We start from the raw sequence: 19171 nt of genomic DNA on the forward strand, positions 1-19171 counted from the left end.
TCCTTGGATGGGCTTGCTATCCTCATTTCACTTGCAGAATAGCCTTAATGAGGCGGTCTATTTACAAGAAAAGGGTAGTCAATCTGAGGACTGTATTCAAGATAAAGTTATCCATGAAGGGTAGGGAGTCCCAGGAACAGCTTATTCACGGATTTCTATCCCCATGGAGAACAGCCCCAGAAGGAACATAAGAGAGAGGGAAATGAGGGAAACTTCTCTCGTCTTCACTGCCTTTAGGTCCAAAGGAGGGTCTTTCATTCATTGTTCATCTCCGAGTCACTAGACACAGAGGTTAATCACTAGAGCTTCAAATGAGGCAGAATCAGAATGGGATGGCCATTCTAGTGCAGATTCCAGCAATGCTTCCCCTCTAACTCCACCCCAATGTCCTTTTTGCCCCTTGATTCTGTTCCTTTTTTGAGCGAAACACCAGAATAAGGCAGAATCAGAATGGGATGGCCATTCTAGTGCATTGATTCTGGCAATCCAAACTCACCCTGAGTTCCAAGATTAGTTGAGATTAGATACTGCATGAATAACTCAATGATGCTGGTACAATGAACCCTGATTAGGGAAGCTGATTATTAGTTCAGCTCAAAGTGGTTCTCACATACCTGCATGTCAGGAATCTTTATCAGATGCAAAATATCTTAAACAAACAGTTGTAAGGCCGGGTTGTTTTTTAACTTTGAAAATGAACTTCGATTCCAATAATCAGTTTTAGATTCAAAATCACTTCTCCAAAATCTGAAACGACCTGTATCTAAGCGATGCCCTACATATTAAGATTATCATTGGTCAAAACAAACACCAAATGGGGATGCATATGGACCCAAACAATTGATTTAGACAACCACATTTCAGGGATACCGACGGAGTGTTTACAGTCCTGACTTGAATAGGTATGAGACTAGAGACTAGAGACTAGAGACTAGAGACTAGACCCAAACAATTGATTTAGACAAACCACATTTCTGGGATACACAGTCTTGACTTGAATAGGTATGAGACTAGGTAGGGTTCAACCTGGTGTGGGACATGGGTAAAGGGCTTAATCTAATGTGTTCCATAAGCACGTATGTCATGTTCAAAAGGGGGTAGGGGGAGGGGGGCGACCTGTGGGGATCACTGCTTGGAAAGGTTACAGAAGGGAGTGCCCCCAGGAGAGAACTACCTTGAAAGGTCTTCCTGGTGAAAAAAAGCTAGAGTGAAACACGTAAGCCAATGTGTATCTACCATGGGTATTTTGTTCAGAAATTTATTGCATGACCTGATTTGCAAAATTCTGTCAAAATGTGATAGACTCTGTGCAAATTGTCAGCCTAGAAGACCCTTTTTGCAAATAAAGCAAAGTAGAGGACTTTTGCAAAATCCCCATTTTTTTTTAATGAAGTGATATATCCGCCCCTTTTGATTACTTGGGACACCCAGCTGATTACTTGGGACACCCAGCAGCTGGGTGTCCCAAGTATTCAAAAGGGGCGGATATATCACTTCCTTGTTTTTAATGGAACACTATTTTCCATGGAAAATAGTTGTTTCCAACTTTTTTTTACCTAGATCAAAACACCTCTTTAAATATGCTAAAAATAAATCCCAAGTTAGGCTATTTAAGAGTTAAAAAAATAAAAGGAGTCTGGGACAAAATTTCCATTAACTTAACCCAAAAAGTTCAAAATTCAAAGCTTCAAAGCTCTTTAGCTAATACAGAGAGAGAGAGAGAAAGAGAGTTCCTACACCCTAGTACAGATAACTTATCTACACCCTAGGCTTAAAATACAGTGGGGGCCACATTGTTTGGGTGATCCAAAGCTTTCATTTGATGGGCCCTCACATAGATAGGGTGTGCCCAAAAAATCAGCTCCATAGGATCATCTTAACCCTTCGAACTATGGAGGCAAAACATGGACAAATTTGTGAAAATTTATCCATGTCCATTTTTACCTCCACAAATCGTAGGGTTGGGATGATTTATGGAGCTGATTTTTTGGTAGGGAGTATTTTGATAAATTGATCCAATTGTGTATAGCACAAGCCGTTCGGCCTACAAGAAGTAAGCAAGTGGAAGCTATAGGTAGTGAGTATTTTGATATTTTGATGTGGAGTTTCATTCTTTCAATCTTCTCATACCGGTTATTTTGAAGATATGTATAAGATGCATGCTCTCATACATGACCTAGCACAATTCACTGCGGGTGATGAATGTTTATAATTGAGAGTATTGAGTCGTGGCGTAAACATGAAAAGGCTATTCATCCTGTTACTGTCGTGATAAAGATCCCTTAGTTTTTTAGGCATGCAACATTAAATCTAAGGGCTTACCCACTTTTTTTATTCTAGGTAACATTCCTAACAATATTGAGCTATTCTTTCATGATGTGTTCCTATGTTTGAGTTCCTTGCGGGTGTTGGATTTGAAAGGTCTTCGAATAAATAAGTTGCCAGATTCTATCAATAATTTGAAACATCTACGATATCTTGACCTCTCGAATAATTCGATCAGTAGGCTGCCCGAATCGACAAGCAGCCTTTACAACTCACAAATTCTGAAACTCAGTAGGTGCGAACTCTTTCGTGAGCTACCAAATGACATGAGGAACCTTACTAACCTCCGGCGTCTCGATCTTCAGACAGAAATAAGGCTACACTTCTTTCCACCTAGAATTGGGAAATTAACTAGTGTCCAAACATTGTCCAAATTTGTTGTGGGGAGCAAAGAGAGTGGAAATAGTATTGGTGAATTGAAGGACCCGATGAACCTCAGAGGAGCAATTCACATTTCACATCTTAAGAGGGTAAGAAATGGAGAAGAGGCCCAAGTGGCAAATCTGAAGAATAAAAAACACCTTCGCCAATTGACCTTTCAATGGGAACTTGGTAGTGAAGACGGCCAAGAAGTACTCGAAAGCGTCCAACCTCATACCAACCTTGAAATCCTGAGAATAGAAGGCTATAGAGGTGTATATTTCCCAAGTTGGATTGGAGATTCACAGTTCTATAGTAAGAATTACCATTGTGTCATGTTCAGGATGCAATGTCTTACCACTTCTTGGGCAGCTACCCCTCCTCAATTATCTCTCGATAGGTTATATATTTACGATTTGAAACATATCAGTGGTGAGTTTGTTGGGTGTGACAGGGGTAAGGGCTTTCCATCACTAAAGATTCTAAACCTTGAAGGGCTGTCTCGATTGGAGGAATGGTGTACCTGCTTACAGTAAGTTTTTTTTTTTTTTTTTTGTCTTTTGTCTTTTGTCTTTTGTTTTGAAAGATGACTTTATTGAAAGGTCAAAGAAGACAAATAGTTAGAGAGGTGCAACATGAGGACTTCCCAAGAGGTCACCCATCATAGTACTATTCTCGTCGGGATCCAGTGCATTTATGCTAGAATGATCGCACCCTTTACAGTAAGAGAGTTGACCATTAAAGATTGTCCAAAGTTGATTGCTCTTGGGTGCCTTGCCTCACTTCTCTCTCCTCTCTCACTGAAAGATTCCAGAGTCTAACATCACTACCTAATGAGATGCTGCAACACCTAGTTAGACTTGAAGATCTGAGGATTGTCAAGTGTCAAAACTTAGTTTATTGGCCCATGGAGGTGGGGTTGCATCACCTAGACTCTCTTGAAAATCTGGTTATTAGATACTGTGATAGACCAGAGTCCCTTCCTAAGGGGATGCGAAACTTACCTCCCTCCAGAATCTGAGTATTCAATACTGTCCTCAACTTAATTCCTTGACGGAAGATGGTCTGCCTGTGAGATCTCTGGAAGATGGTTTGTCCCCACCATCTAAATCTTTTCATATTGGCCATGATGAAGAATGAAGATCTCACACATTCTGGGTGGGGCTGCTTCTCGGGGTTTCCGACATCTACAAGATTGTTAAGGTATGAACTTTTCTTTTATGGCTTTTTTTTCATGTTATTGCATTGACTGTTGCTACCAGGAGCAATTGCTTTATCATATCCATCATAGTGTAATTGATGTTAAGAAAAAATCTACTGATATGATTCTTGTGAGGAGACCATCATGGATGCAGAGAAGATTAAAATCACACAGCACAACGTGCAGATATGGTTGAGTCCATTTTTTAAATCTCTTTGAATCTCTCTGGGCTATTTCTTTTAGATCCATGATCAAGAAATTGATAACTACACTGCAATGGATAATTTTTACCCTGTAGATTAAGTGAAAGTTGGTGTTGATTCTCTGATATATCCCGTCTCATGGCACAAACATCTAATTGTAGAGATAATTCTATTCATCTAACTGAGCGCCTACCTCTATTCACTGCAATTGAGGGGATTCACCATCCGTAGTGAAGGATGGCAAGTGATTTAGCCTAGGACATGAGAGAGAGAGAGAGAGAGAGAGAGAGAGAGTAAAATGCTAGCATTATGGCTGCAACTCGGGCTGGTTGGGTCGGAATGAGGCCAACCCTGAACCGAAATAGATAGCTGAACTCGCCAGGTGGGTTACGACTGAATCAACCTCCAGTTGCTCCCCGGAGGGATGGTGTGCTCACCTACCAATCAAATTCCTTCCCTCCTTCAGTCCCACCCACATAGTAGTTCGGAATCAGACGTAGGAGGCCTCCTACGTCACCCAAACCTGAGATAGCACTCCTTCAACCCTAACACGACCCAACCTGAGCCTTGGGTCGAGGATGGGCAACCCCAGCCCAACCCACCTCTAAATCTCCCACAGCCCTAACCCAACCGTCCAAACCATTTTTTCCAAATCACATCGGGTTGGGTTCAGGTTGGCCTAGGGCAAAAACAAAGGGAAAAAAAATATTCTCAGTAGTGTTTTTGGAGAATGATTGAGGAACACATCCTTAGCCCTGTTTGTTTCGGATTTTGAGAATCAATTGCGAATCCAATAATCAGTTTTGGACTCACAATTGATCCTCAAAATCCAAAACAAACAGGGCTGTTATGAGTAATTTAGAATGCGCGGAAAAAATCATACGTAGTGTTTCAACATGGATGGAGCGACCCAATTGGTCTGGTCTTGGTCCCATGCCAAGGGACATCCATGCGTAAGATAAAGAAAGTGCATTAATCAAGTCCCACAAGTCACGGAACCTCCGCTTATAAAAGGAGACCCACACCAATGACTAACAGAAGCAAAATCTGTCTGCAACATTTCCTCTATCCACACATTCAAAAACAAACGTATCCTTTATACACAAACCCAAGGTTCATACATGGAGAAGCCAAATATATAAAGTATTTGCCATCGGTACTCCCAGATGCATTATTAGCCTTTGTGAGCTTCTTCATCTTCAGCTTTCTGAGAAGAATTGGTTGAAGTAATCCAGAAATGTAAAACAATAATAGAAGGGTGTTAACTTCATGTTGGCATAGTTGAGTCTAATTTTATGTGATCTTATAAAGTAAGACAAAAAATAAGCTCTTTGATACAGATGCAGTCACAAATTTATTGTATCAAATGGTTCAGATTCAATACTGTTGAGAACTAAAAGCGAATAGTAAAGTTTAAGGACAAAATGCATGCTAAAAAATTACTGTCGTTACTTATTTTTGTTCCCATGATAAAAGGGAAAATATAGAAGATAATCACATAGTTCCAAATTTCAGATCTGCAGCATGAATATCACTGCTCCTTTGGATACACTGCATATAGGGCATAGGGACCTGCATCTTTTTTAAATAAGATCCATCGCAAATTCCAAATTCCACCCTCAAGCTCCATCGCAAGCCCTCTAAGAAGAGCATGCGCATTGGCTTCATGAGAATCCATAAAGTCAGTTGCACACAAGAAGGGTTTTAACAATTCCACCTTTATAATATTAAAAAATGCCATGAATTCCAGTTGGGCCGAGTTTTCACCAGCAGAAAAGGGCGGCCCAGTGTACACAGCCTAACCCTGCTTTGCAGAGAGGCTGTTTACGTGACTTGAACCCGTGACCACTAGGTCACAGTTGGGCCGAGTTTTCACCAGAAAAGCCATCAAAATATCATCTAGTAGGGAAGAGCAACAAGAAAGTCCACTTTCGAGTTTTCGCTTCACTTTGGCTACGCCTTCTGTGCATCATCGCACTACATTTTCTATAGAGGTAGTGTCCACAAAAAGGTTAACTCATATGTCGAATTCCCCACTAAAGAGATTATCCTCGAACATCCGTTGATTTTTTTTTTCTAAAGGACCAACAAAGCCACCAGGCTGGATTCGTGCTCCAAGGAATCCAAACTCCCCCCAAAATGTAAATATTTCCTATCCTCCAAGAGAAGATTATGAGAATTGGGAAACACTCAACACACTCCAAACAATCCATGAGCCATATTTCAAATTTCCGTTGCGAGGAACTTAAGGAAGACTTCACCAAGAAAGCCTTTGTCTTCCAAGATTTCATCAAAAAATACCTCAAGAATCCAAAACCCAGTCTTTGATCCTCCTCCACAAGAGACACAAAACCATCTCTAGAAAACCTACTAGCCCAAGAAGATCACCTGAATCTTCAGTCACTTGAGTGACTTGAGGGCTCACTTTGGGCTTTGAGCAAATATTAAGAGTGTTCGTGGTTTGGGTTTTCCAACTACATGAACTACCTTTCCTATCTTGTCTTCTCTTCTTCTTATTTTCCTTCTTCCTCTCCATCTCTTCTTCTCTTTTAATCACTTGATTATCTTTTAAAACTTTTAGTGCCGATTTATATCACGGTATCTGAGCAGGTTCCGATGTGAAATCTGATCGGAACCCTCCATGAGAATCTAGTGGAGGGTTTAGTGGAATTGGATGTCAAATCCAAAGCAATTTTTAGGGTGGTTTCTTTTATTCTTTTTTTGAAGTATGCTTGAAGTAAGATTATTATCAGTGACATGAATTATAATGGAGAAAGAAAAGTATACCCAGAAAGCACTATCAACAATGGGAATTAGTCACAACGGCCATCCAAGTTTGATGATCACCACGGTTGGACTCAACAATATAAAAATATCTTGAATAAGCTCAGTTGACAAAATGTTTATTGGAAGTAAAAAAATTGGGTTCATCCCAATTTTCCATGAATATCAAAAGAGCAAATGGGGACGATTCATTGGGCGGAGACCGGGAAAGTGAGAATCTGCTCATTATGCCATGGTTGCCCAATTTGACGGAACCTAACATCATTTGAAGACTCGAAGCTTTCTATTTCATAGGACAATAAATGAAATACCAGAGGCAATAGCTAGAACTTCCTCTCAACAACATGATCTTGCTCATATTTATTAGTTGCATTAGGAAGACTGCAACAATGCAGCAAGGGGTTCTCTTGGTTGAAGAGGTTTTGTACTTCTTACAAAGAAGTGAGTTGAACTCAAAATTTTATTAAATAAAAGGGGTATAAAAGGGATAAATGTTAAATAAAAATACTTTATTCAAAAAGAGAAATAAATTTAAGGAAATGAAAACTTTTGCGGAGGAAGAAATGAGTCATCTACATTTCAAACAAAGAGAGTTACGTAACTCCTCATAAAAGGGGAAGTTGTGTGGGATCCAAGATAAGGGGTGAGGTGAAGTGAAAGCAGTGCACCAAGGGATAAAACTAATGGAGCAATCCCAATTGGCGTCCTTGGTGGTGGAAGGAGACTCCCTAAATGTGATTCGTTGGTTAAAAAGATCACATAATCACCCTTGGAGATTCGATTCGCTCTTTGATGAAGTGTTTGATCGGATTGGGTCATCGCCCATAGTTTTCCAACATGTTAGAAGATCTGCTAATTCGGTGGTGGATAGATTGGTGAGGGATGGTGTCTCCAAAGAAGCATTAGCTTTATATGATTCTCTCCTACCTTGATTTTGTTTTAGATTCTCCCCTGTTGTTTATCTCTCTTTTCTTCTTTGTAATTTGACCATCTCGGTCTTTTTTTGCTTAATATATTCTTGGCTATCATTCAAAAAAAGAAGAAGATAAGGGGTGAGGTGGTGGTCACAATGGCTCTAAAAAGAGAAAGTTAGGATCGTGGAGTGAGAGATAAAGGATGAGGTGGCAATTGCCAATGACTCCAAAAAGAATTCTATAAATAGAGGAAAGGTCCTTTGAAAGAGAGATCAGATCTTTCGGAGTAAAAAAGTGAGGCGAAGGATAAGAACTAGAGAAGAAGGAAGAAAAAGAAAGAAGGTAAAATATTTCCGGAACTAATTGCTTTTTTGTCTTTTTGCAGACTTTCTCTGAGAAGAAGATATGTCCTTTTGAGTCTATTTCAGGAGATCCAAAAGGAAGGTTCCTCAAGATGAAGCCCCCGTTCCTCAAGAAGAAGAACCTTTTGAGACTCTTCCGGGAGACTCAAAAGGAATGTTCCTAAAGAAAATGGCTGACATCTATGCAATAACTTGCATTGGAGTGTTATAGTGGCTTTATGACGTAGTTTCATTTTCCCTTATTCACATATAACGGGCAACTAATTGGGTGTAATTATGTCGATTGATCAGAGTTTACTAAAGCTAATTGTGAGTGGGGAGAGATCACTAACAGTTCCTCTGCCTAACCATGCTTATATGTCTATTTTAAAAGATTATATGTGCAAACAACCTTCTTAAGTGCGCTAGAACTATTCCTTGAGGAATGTGGAGGCCTGTGAAAAGAACTTGAAGATTTAGGAGACAAGACCTCTTTCTGTCACTTGTGTCCAATGGTAATGAGTGATGTACCCAAACAATGTGTAATGAGGACCATCCTAGATCCCATATTTTAATTTTAAGTATCTTTTAGGTGCCAATATCAAATGGGGGGAGCATTAAAGTACCTTTGGGGCATCCTTATCAAGCTTACTAAATATAGTAAGCTCGCATTTACTAAATAAGTAAAATCAGGTTTACTGAAATTAGTAAGTTCATGCTTACTAAAAATAGCAAGTTCTTTTTTTTTTTAAAGTGACTTGATAAAAAAGTATGTTTGGGTTGCTAAAAATAGCAAGTTCTGGGTTACTAAAAAGTATGTTTGGGTTTACTAAATATTGTAATCCCACTATCTATTTGGAGGCACTTTTCAATGACTTGGCCATTCAATCTTTTGAACTCATCGAGACCAAAATCGGAGGAGATACAAACAGAGAGGAATAACCAATAAATGAAGGAACATGAAACCATAATGTTTCAATAGATGTACAGGAAACGGTTGAGAACAATGAAGTAGGTGAAGTCGGGTTTCCTTAAAATAATAAGTTCGAGTTTACTAAATATAGTAAGCCTACTATCTATTTAGTTTTGATTAGGAGTTCTATTTTGCAGAGAGTTTTTTGTTAAATTGTGTTGGGATTAGTTATTTGAGTTCCATTAGAATTATGGGTTAAGTCTTGATTAGGATTTCTACTAAAAATATTAATGTAAGGCCTTTAGCCACTTTTGAGATACAATAGAAAGATTGAATAATTGCTCCTAACCGCTTGTGCAGGCCCCCGTCAATTCCTTTGAGTTTCGGTCTTGCGACCGTACTCCCCAGGCAGAATGTTTCACACGTTAGCTGGGCCCCTGATCCGCGTAGACCAAGGGCGAACACTCATCGTTTACGGCATGGACTACCCGAGTATCTAATCCTGTTCGCTCCCCCATGCTTTCGCACCCCAACGTCGGTAGGGACCTAGAGAGCTGCCTTCGCTTTTGGCGTTCCTTCGTAGATCTAAGGATGTCACCCCTACACACGAAATTCCGCTCTCCTCTGTCTCACTCAAGTGAATTGGTTTCGAGAGCATTCCGCCACTTTTTGGCGACTTTCATCTTCAACCCGATTCACCGAGCTTGGTTGAACCATAGCCAGGGAGAAGACCCTAAGGGGTAATCTCTTTATCTTTGTCTATCTCTATCTCTATCTCTCTCTATGTCCCTCTCTATCTCTCTTTCTTTCTTTTTTGTTTGCCGCAAACCCCAACCCGCGGCCAACTTGTCGTAAGCCATCACCCCTACTACCTCTCCTCTTCCACTCCCAACCGCACCACCCCCAGTCCCTACCTCCCTTTATCCAACCTTCGACCACCAGCCCCTTCACCCCTTTCCCATAACCTCAACCACATAATCCCCTCTCCGAAACCCAACAACAGGTTGTTGTCCAGAAACCTGCGCATACCTCTTTCCACAGCCCCTACATACCTAACACAGCCCCTAGACCCCTAGACCCCTTTAATCCTTTACTCCCTCGCCAGCAACCCTCCCTACATCGACATCAACCTCTCTTTCCACCCTCGACCACCTTATCCTTACCTAAACAGTCCCTATTGACTGTCAACCCAACCGACCAACCTTCTTGGACTGTTCCTTCCCTATAATCATTATTTCTGCGCAGAACTTCAAACCAGATCCTAACACCCAACCTTCTTGGACTGTTCCTTTCCTATAATCATTGTTTCAACCCAGAACTTCAAACCAGATCCTAACACTCTTATACACTAGTGCCTATGGTTCATCCTCACCCAAGACAATCACCCTACATAACCTATTTGCATCCGTAATGGTCCCTGGCCACTGAAATAGTCCCAGCAATCCTAAAACCGGTTTTATTGAATGAAACCATCACACCTAAACTTTAATCTCACGGATCCGAACCCTAGTCCCTATTGTACACCTCTTAGAATGCCACCAGGCCCACCACCAACTTGGTATTAAAGTGGCATGCATAATGATCTTTCCATACACCTTGCATCAATGTGTCTAACTCCCTAATCAATTTCAGTTCATCTCTAGTCAAGCTAATGGAAAAGAAAACATGATCAATAAAAGGTTAATTCGACCGGCCAAACCAATGAAATGCTCTACTAAGAAGAGTATCTCAGTCCACCAGGTATGTTCCAAGTTTAGTAATAGTTTAATGTAAGTTACGTAACTATCTAATTTGGTTGAAAAATGTTGGTTGATATTCTCCATCTATTAGAGTTTCCACCACTTTTGGCTTTCTTTTAAATGCAATTATGCTTGCTTTTCCCTATCTCAGAATTGCCCTCTACTGTATGTTTGGTTCTCCATTGATCAATAACATTTTTTTTATTTCAGGAGAACATATAAAAACAACAAGTAATATAACAGAAAATGTATGTTTCAAGAAAATGTGTATTAGATTGGTCTTCAATACACAAAGTAGCAACCTGTGCTAATTATAATATGTACCAAACTGAAATTCCTATCGATCATTGTACCAAATTTGCACCAGCAAGAACCCAAAGCCTACTTAGCAACACAAGCCTTTAATCACTTGCTTGCTCTCGTAGTTAAACTAGCAACAAAATGAACTGAACTACTAACCGGACAAGAACAATATGAAATGAGGTTTGAATTTCTTTCTCCATCAATCAGGAGTTAGGACATAAGATCCTGACATTGAGGGCACTGATTCAATGTCAACATACCTGCCAAAAAACTGAGGTATAGAACATGTAGTACATGTATAATACATGTATAAAAGAAACCGTAAATTTGTGGTGATGTGTATACATAATTGCGTCTTTTATGTTCAAAGTTCAAACTGTTAATTTGTGGTGATGAGAATACACAATTGATTCTTTTATGTTCTATGAACTGGGTCATATTCCTTTTCTTTCTCCCTATCTTTAAAACCAATTTCTGTGCCCTATTTTTGTCAATCTCACAAAGAGGTTCAGTGAATATCCTTCATCAAAACGTATAATAAATTTCACATCCACAATTGAAAGTATTGCCAGAGCGGGAATTGAAACGGGAATCGAAGGCTCCCAGGGAAGAATCCTGCTTCCTTGATTGAAACATAGCAATCCAGAAAAAAACTAATAAATAATCCAAACAAATAACCAAATGAATTTCCACAAAAAGAAAACAGAAAACCAAAATATCAGTTTGAGAGGAAAATAAATGATCTGTATTCAAGAGAACAGTATAAACATTAAAACAAAAACAATCTTCAAATAAAAAGCAAAAGCAAAAACTCAAAAGAAACATAAACCCTAATTACCCACACACACCTTCTCTGATTTCTCTTTCTCCACAGCTTTTTTCTCCTTCTCCGTCTTCAACTTCAGTTTTTCTAACCTCTCCCTCTCCATTTTCTAAAAGAAAATCCAAAATCTCAAAATCAAGAGAAAGAACAAAAAAAATATCAATAAATAAAAAAGAAACCCTACCTGTATGTAGACGTTCTCAGCTGCTCTTTCTTCCTCGCTCAAAACCCTACCCTTTCCATCACTGAAATAACGAGAACTCTTTTTAGTTTCTCCAATTAAACGAGAGACAGAAATTTTCCTGAACGCCGATCTCATCGCCATTGTTCCTTTTTTTCTCCTTAAAGCTCACTCGAATAAGAACACTGGCTTCTTATAAGGGGGAGGAGATAGAAAAACCTGGTGCGGTTCTGCAAAAACCGGATTGAAAAAACCGGGATTCTATATCCGGTGCGGCGGTTATGCCAAAACCGCTTTTAGAAGTCTCATATAAATAAGGTTGCAACTTGGGTCGGATTTTGTCCGACTCAGGCTATCTTTTGGATGCTTAAGCATTTTTTAGGAAAGTAAAGTTTACCGACATGATTTTAGATGTCTTGTAAACCTTGGTAAAGCCATGTGCTTGGATGCAATAACTGTTTATTTAAGCAAGAGAGAAAGAGATAGAGATAGAGATAGAGAGGGCGAGAATTACCTGGAAATCTCTTCTTTTGGAGGGGGGGGGGGGGGGGGGGGGGGTATTTCATATGTACTACTGGGACCAACCGTGCGATGCACGATTTGAAATGCATTTTAGATTGAGGAGCAAGAGAAAAGTGTAATATGAGGAACTAAGGGTGGCCAACTGGTTCGGTTCTCGGTCTTTGGTTACTTTTTTGTTTCGGTTCTCGGTTCCCGGTTCCATGAACCATAAGAACCGAACCGTAGTACATAGTAGGACCGAACCGGACCGGACCGAACATCCGGTTCTCCGGTTCTAATGGTTAATTACTAATTATTAATTATAATTTATAAAAACTTTTAATTAAAGTTATAATATAAGTTACTTTCTTATTATAAGAATAGTATTAACTATTACTTATTAATATTATAAGTAATTTATATTAATAAGTATATGTATAATAGAAATATAAAAATATTATATATATATATATATATATATATATATATATATATATATATATTTAAAGTTCGGTTCTTCGGTTCCAGAACCAAACCAAGAACATTAGATCCGGAACCGAACCGAATAAGTTCGGTTCTTCATCAGTGGAACCAAACCGGACCCAAAGTATTTTTAAACAGTTCGGTTCCGGTTCGGTTCTGGCCACCCCTATGAGGAACTATAAGATGAATGGGTGTACAAACACTTAAGGGCCCATTTGTATTTTGATTTGGATTTGAGTTTTGGATACAAAACACATCAATCATCTCCATGATCATGTTTTAAGAGAGAGAGAGAGAGAGAGAGAGAGAGAGAGAGAGAGAGAGAGAGAGGGAGGGAGGGAGGGAGGGATGTCTCGTTGTTGCCGGAGCAACGTCGAGGAGCAGCGATGGTGAAGGAAATTGCCACAAATATTGATTTCCAAATAATGTCTCGCAGAAAAGATTTGAAAATCCAAAATTTTTGCACTGTTGTAGCTAATTTGGAAATCTAAGGATCTGATCCAGTTCAAAATATCAACTAAATCCAAATCTAAATTTTGTTGGTATGCCTAAAGGTGGGATCAGATAAACAATTTTGAGAAGTTGATATCAGATAAAACCTAATTCAATTTTGACTTAAGAGGGACCTTCAATTAATGATAATCTCTCTCTAAATTAACCCCCATCATATCATTTCATATTATTTCCATCTCAACTATAGATATTTAAAAAAAAAATCTAATGTAATCGTCAAATTTAGTAAGCCAAGGGAACAAAATTACAAATCCAAAGCCGACCCTATAGATGTCTGCACTCTGCAGTACAATGATAGCAAATATGCAATGGCAACAATGATAGCAAATAAGTAATGGCGTAGAAGATTCTGCTTTACTTATATATATATATATATATATATATATATATATATATATATATATATGAAAGATAATTGTTTTCATTGGGCTGATCATGTTTGTGATGTGAAATAATATTTTCTTTCTTAAATTTATACACTGGATGATATAAATCTAGAGATTTTTGGCTTAAAATTTGTTGTTTTCTACTATCTTTGAAATTAGTCATTATACTACGCTAAATAATAAAAACCCGACCCGACCCGAACCAACCCAAGAAACTATCTTGGGTAGGGTCGGGTTTATAAATCTAGGGTTTTCTCAAAGAAAACCCAATCCGACCCAACCCGAGATAATTTCTCGAGTAGCGTAGGATTCTAGAAAACCCGACCCATTCGACCTGAGTTGCAACCCTAGTCAAACGCATTCCCTGTCCATTTTAGATTGTTTCAACTGATTGTGGGCCTAAACCAATTATTGGACTTCCAATTTAAACGTAATATGGAGTCCAATAATTGTTCTAGATCGTGACAACTGGTTGCGAGTGCTTAACCGATTATTAGACTCAAATTTACCTTGAAATTTTGAGTCTAATAGATTTCACAATCGATTGTCATAATCCTTACTATTCTAAAAGCGTAAACCAAGGAAAATTCGTCAACCAACTTTTGCACAAATCCCATTTAAGTCCCACTTCTGATTTCCTACAACTTCCGGATATATCCCCTTTCCTTAGGGCCTTATCGTCGTTTCAGTCTGTGCTTTTACCCCTAGAATACGTCCAAAAATCCTGCCAGTTGTCTCTCCTTTTGCTACACTGCTACGGGTATTTGCTAGGTGTCTCGCATGCATAAATCCTGCCAGATGTCTCTCCTTTTTTGTTTCTGCTCTGGGTATTTGCTAGGTGTCTCTCATGCATTTTCATCTTCTCGCCAGGTGACTCGCATGCATATTTCAACTACAGCTTTACTTCTTTATCGAAACAGCAGACTTCTCCAGGGCTTTTTTTGGGTATCAAAACGCATCTCTACTCTCGGGTTTCCCCTGTCGCGAGTCCGGCAATTTTTACCAGCGATTTTTCCAGGTATGCTCGCTCTCAATCTATCTCTATATCTGTCTTTCTCAATCCCCCCTCTCTCAGTCTCTCAATTTCTCTCTCTTTCAATCTCTCTTCAAGGGTTTTCTTTTTCTTTTTTTTGTTTCAGAACAAATTCTTTGAAATCTCTGCTACCTCTTTTAAAAATATAATTGTTTAAAATCTATAAAAATCTAATACTTTAAAATATCTCTTAATCAGAACTTCAAAATCCATCCTCAGATCTTTAAAACGTCTCCAATTTTTGGTAAAAAAGTATTTGCATCTGACTTTTATTTTTTTTTTCCTATGGTTTTGTTTAATTGGTTTGTATTACTGAAAGAAGTTGAAGATGATAAAGCAGAGGAGCTTGTAAAAAAAGTGCCCAGTTAGTGTCTTATTGCCAGTGGTGAGCTACCTTATCCTTGGCAAGATTATGGAATTTTTTATTTGTTTCCCTTGGCATCACAAAGCCACATAAGTGTTGTATAATGGTGAAAGGGTAGAAATATTACTTATCTTTGCTTTGGTTGCAGCGGTTGGAACAACTTCCTCTGAATATTCCTGTTTTGTAATGGAAATGCTTTATCTTATAAATAACATTTGGGTACATTACTAAATGATTTTTTTCCATTTCTTTTCCCATGCTCATTTCATGGCACTTTATTGCTAGCGTTATGCAAAATTGACAAGATATAAATAACATTTGGGTATATTACTAAATAATTTTTTTTCCATTTCTTTTCCCATGCTCATTTCATGGCACTTTATTGGTAGCTTTATGCAAAATTGACAAGAAATGTACGCTTTGTAGAGAATGTATTCATGGAAATGATTGCGAGAAGTACGTGGAGCTAAGGCCTATTAAAGATCACTTCATCTGTAAGTAGTCCAACAGAAAATAAAATTATTGGATCACTAAATATCTAGACATAGTATCTCTTTGAGCGATAGTGGTAATTATATTTTATGTGTAATTAAATTACGTTGCAGAAAAATGCAACTATGTAATGAAGCATACTAAGAAGGAACATCTGTTACATTTGGCAGGTTCAATGGGTGAGGATTTGGAAGAGGAGGCAATGGAAGGAACACCTTTTTTTTGGACCTATCAGTTTCAGATCATTTCATTGCTTTTTGGGTAATTTGTTTGGTTTCAGATCGTTTCTTCTTTTGTTTTAGTACATTTTGGTTTCACATCACTAAATATTTATTGTTTTGGGCAATGGCTTTGGGTTTGGGTTTATAGCATATTTGACCATAAACTGCATTTTTTGTAGCCATGTAATGATCTATTCACAAGGTCTTTTATCTCATGCGTGGCCAATAAGTTCTGTAAATTTCATTCTCTTAGGCTTGTGTTTCATTTTATTGCAACAAATCTTACTCTTCTATATGTTCCAGTTTTTAATATCTCTCGTGTTTGTAGGTTTCATTTTTGAATCTCTCTTGTTTGTAGGTTTTATTCTTCTTCTTCTCCGTATTCTTTTCATTTTGTTACAACAAATCTGAAGCTTTCTTGTGATTAAAAAAATCTGATTCTTTCTTGTAGTTATTTCTTGATATATCAAGAGTTTGGTATTGCTATGCTCCATAGTCCATTCAGTAGTGTTTTATTCACATAAGTATCTTTTTTATATTTACTATTAAATAAAGTTGATTTACTTCAACTTAACGAAAATATTATTGTTGGTTAGTTCATGATCGAATATCATACTTTTAACTAATTTGCTATCTCTCTTTTTTCCCAGATTCTGAATTGTATCTGTAGCTACTTAGAAAATTCTCAGACGGTAGAGTGGTTCATGAGTGCCGTCACACTATTCAAGGGCTAATCACAGATAACGAGTCAACCATTCAGGTAAAATGCAAGAATTTAAGGAATTGGTCTTGGGCCACTTTTCTAGATCTGGATGCTTGAGCTCATGCAATAGAACGAGTCATTCCAGCGTGGATAGCTTTGAAACTGAGTTGGAGTCTGTTCTTCCCAAAAGAGTGTTGGTTTTGTTGAAAGGGATATGTGATGGAGAGGTTGCACCTTTTGTGAGGAAGATTTGTACAAGCCTTGGCAAGAAGCAGCAGCTCAAGCTTCAATACATCATACAAAAACCTCTGAATCTCTCTGTTTGATCCATCAGGGATGTGATGTGGAAAGAAATCAGCTGGACCTTGTTCTTTTATATATATTTTGAGGGATATAAGTGCTTTGAAATTCAGAGAATGGGAGGCTATTGGGCTAATCTTATTGATAAAATTGGTTGTGACACTAAATATTTAAAAAGTTCTACCTCAGAAATCAAATGAACCAGATCCGTGGTGAAATATTGCCGGAAATTTTCATCAATTCATATTTTTTGGCTATCATCTTTCCTCGGTGAGTAATTGAACTCAGCCCCATCCATTATTCAACTCACATTCAAGAATTGTCTTTTCCTGATCATTATTTTGAGCTAATAATGATCATTGGACGTGGCAACATACAAGATCAAGGGTTTTACTTTTATCACGGGTGACTTTTGTGAGAAGCATTATCTTGGTTAATTTTTTTTTTTGGGATTGATGTGTGAATACTATTGTTTGCATCCCTCTGTGAATGGGTCTGAAATTTGGATTTTGGATGGCCCTTATGTCTCCTCTCTTGTTTTCTGTACATGGTTATCCAAGTATCTTACTATCTCATTTTTTATTTGGTTATCTTGATATAACAATGTATATATAGGTTCATAGTATCCTGAAACTCTATTCTTTTCATTTCCTTTTAATCTGTTTTAGTTTTATTCAACAATCATATCCATTTTTATAGGTGTAAATTTTAACTTGTAATTTGGCCGTTTTAAAAATTATTGATTTATTTCTTACATTAGTTCATAGAATGTATGTTGTAAACTTCTATCTAATTTTATTACTCATTTACTGTAAGTGTATTGGGCTGGAGCCTATGTATTTTGGATGGGGACACCTTGTCCCCTCTTCGCTTTCTATATATTAATAAAAGCCAATTTTCAAAAGAAATAATCTTCTATCTAATTTTATTTAGATAAATTTGCTATTGCTCATTTTTTGTATTAGATCTTTGTCATTTTTGCTATACTTTTTATATTAAACCTTGGTAGCATAGATATGGGCTTTGGTTTTAGCTGTTTCCGATTATGGGAACGGATACATCCAAAAGTAGTGATGGCCTCAAAAATGTGTAAACTGGAACCTTACAGCATAGCACTAGACAGGATAAAGTCATAATCCATGTTTTCTTTTTCCTATGTTTGGTTTGCCTTTACACATTTTTAGTGGATTTAACTGATGAGCCAACGAACATATTAGGCAGCAGAGGAATGTACATCGGTGCTTGAGCTGGATCAGAAGCACACTGGAGCCTTGATGCTACAGGCACAAACATTGGTCACCCTTTAGGAGTGCCAGTCAGCACCTACAAACCTGACTCAGGACACAACTGGTATGTGTCTCACCTGCTTTATTCCCCAATAATTTGATACCTTAAATGGCCAATTTGCATGGAGACTTGCATAACATTAACTACATGACACTGGCATGTCAACGATGTATCCAATAGGATGAATGTGAGCAGTATAATGAAATGATGATATAATAAAAATACAATGAGATGTTGTTGTCTGTTTCATTTTCATTTTCATTTTCATGAGGAGCTTGTAGGGGAATTGGGGATTTATTTCTTGTTGTTCGACAGATCTGGAGTGGTATGGTGAAATCAATCGGTGAAGGGTGAAGGGTGAAGGCCAAAGTTTTCGATATTCAAGAAGTGGCAAACCAGCTGGAGATGGGATCAGGTTTTATTTGATCATAATTTCTATGGGTGGTTGCTCTATTGCCTACCGCACATGCATGATAATCGTACTGCTTTCTTTTGTTAATGTTGAACTGAAGGTGCCCTTGCAAAAAGCCAGTGACGCCTTTGCTGTCATTAGCAGTGACCCAGACAGTCTTTAACGATTCCAGAGAATTCATTGACAAAATTTGTACATAAATGGATGCCTACTGACGAGTAGAATCTTCGCCATGGATAAGATTAGTACATAAATGGATCGTGCCAACTGAAGAGTAGAATCTATTCGTTTACTAGGATGCTTCTTATTTGAATTGTGATGTTATTAATATAACTGTGAAGCAAGTCTTTACTAAATTTTATTATTTAATACCTTAGTTTCACGTGCAA

General features: G+C 38.1%; 1 protein-coding gene, 2 long non-coding RNA genes and 1 pseudogene across 6 annotated transcripts; 2 read left to right on the forward strand and 2 right to left on the reverse strand.

The window, feature by feature from the left end:
- The first annotated feature begins 2155 nt into the window (after window positions 1–2155).
- LOC143863381 (disease resistance protein RGA2-like) lies at window positions 2156–3221 on the forward strand. Its single transcript, XM_077374057.1, has 2 exons — window positions 2156–2195; window positions 2341–3221. Exons 1-2 carry the CDS (start codon window positions 2156–2158, stop codon window positions 3219–3221), a joined length of 921 nt encoding a protein of 306 aa, XP_077230172.1.
- A 1858-nt stretch (window positions 3222–5079) lies between these two features.
- LOC143863765 (uncharacterized) lies at window positions 5080–12530 on the reverse strand. Its single transcript, XR_013240970.1, has 3 exons — window positions 12091–12530; window positions 11932–12015; window positions 5080–5296 (listed from the first exon to the last, which is right to left on the reverse strand). It is a non-coding gene; the product is annotated as an uncharacterized LOC143863765 (long non-coding RNA).
- Window positions 9378–9780, reverse strand: LOC143864085 (18S ribosomal RNA; annotated as a pseudogene).
- Window positions 12531–14894: 2364 nt separating the features above from the next.
- On the forward strand, window positions 14895–19171 carry LOC143863770 (uncharacterized). Of its 4 annotated transcripts, XR_013240974.1 has the most exons (8): window positions 14895–14988; window positions 15323–15388; window positions 15794–15861; window positions 16030–16120; window positions 16731–17353; window positions 18301–18433; window positions 18686–18785; window positions 18883–19171. It is a non-coding gene; the product is annotated as an uncharacterized LOC143863770 (long non-coding RNA). The 4 variants fall into 4 exon arrangements; XR_013240971.1 differs by having other exon boundaries at window positions 18686–19171; XR_013240972.1 differs by having other exon boundaries at window positions 14898–14988; window positions 15326–15388; window positions 18686–19171.

Source organism: Tasmannia lanceolata, unplaced genomic scaffold (assembly GCF_043159265.1).
Source record: "Tasmannia lanceolata isolate RefF3 unplaced genomic scaffold, GAP_Taslan_0.1 ptg000044l, whole genome shotgun sequence".
Taxonomy (NCBI): Eukaryota; Viridiplantae; Streptophyta; class Magnoliopsida; order Canellales; family Winteraceae; genus Tasmannia; species Tasmannia lanceolata.

Excerpts from the sequence above, each read along its gene's own strand:
- LOC143863381 (XM_077374057.1), top strand. The coding sequence starts at position 2,156 with ATGCATGCTCTCATACATGACCTAGCACAATTCACTGCGG. Across the intron at positions 2,196-2,340 it reads CCTAGCACAATTCACTGCGG|GTAACATTCCTAACAATATT; the intron begins GTGATGAATGTT and ends TTTTTATTCTAG.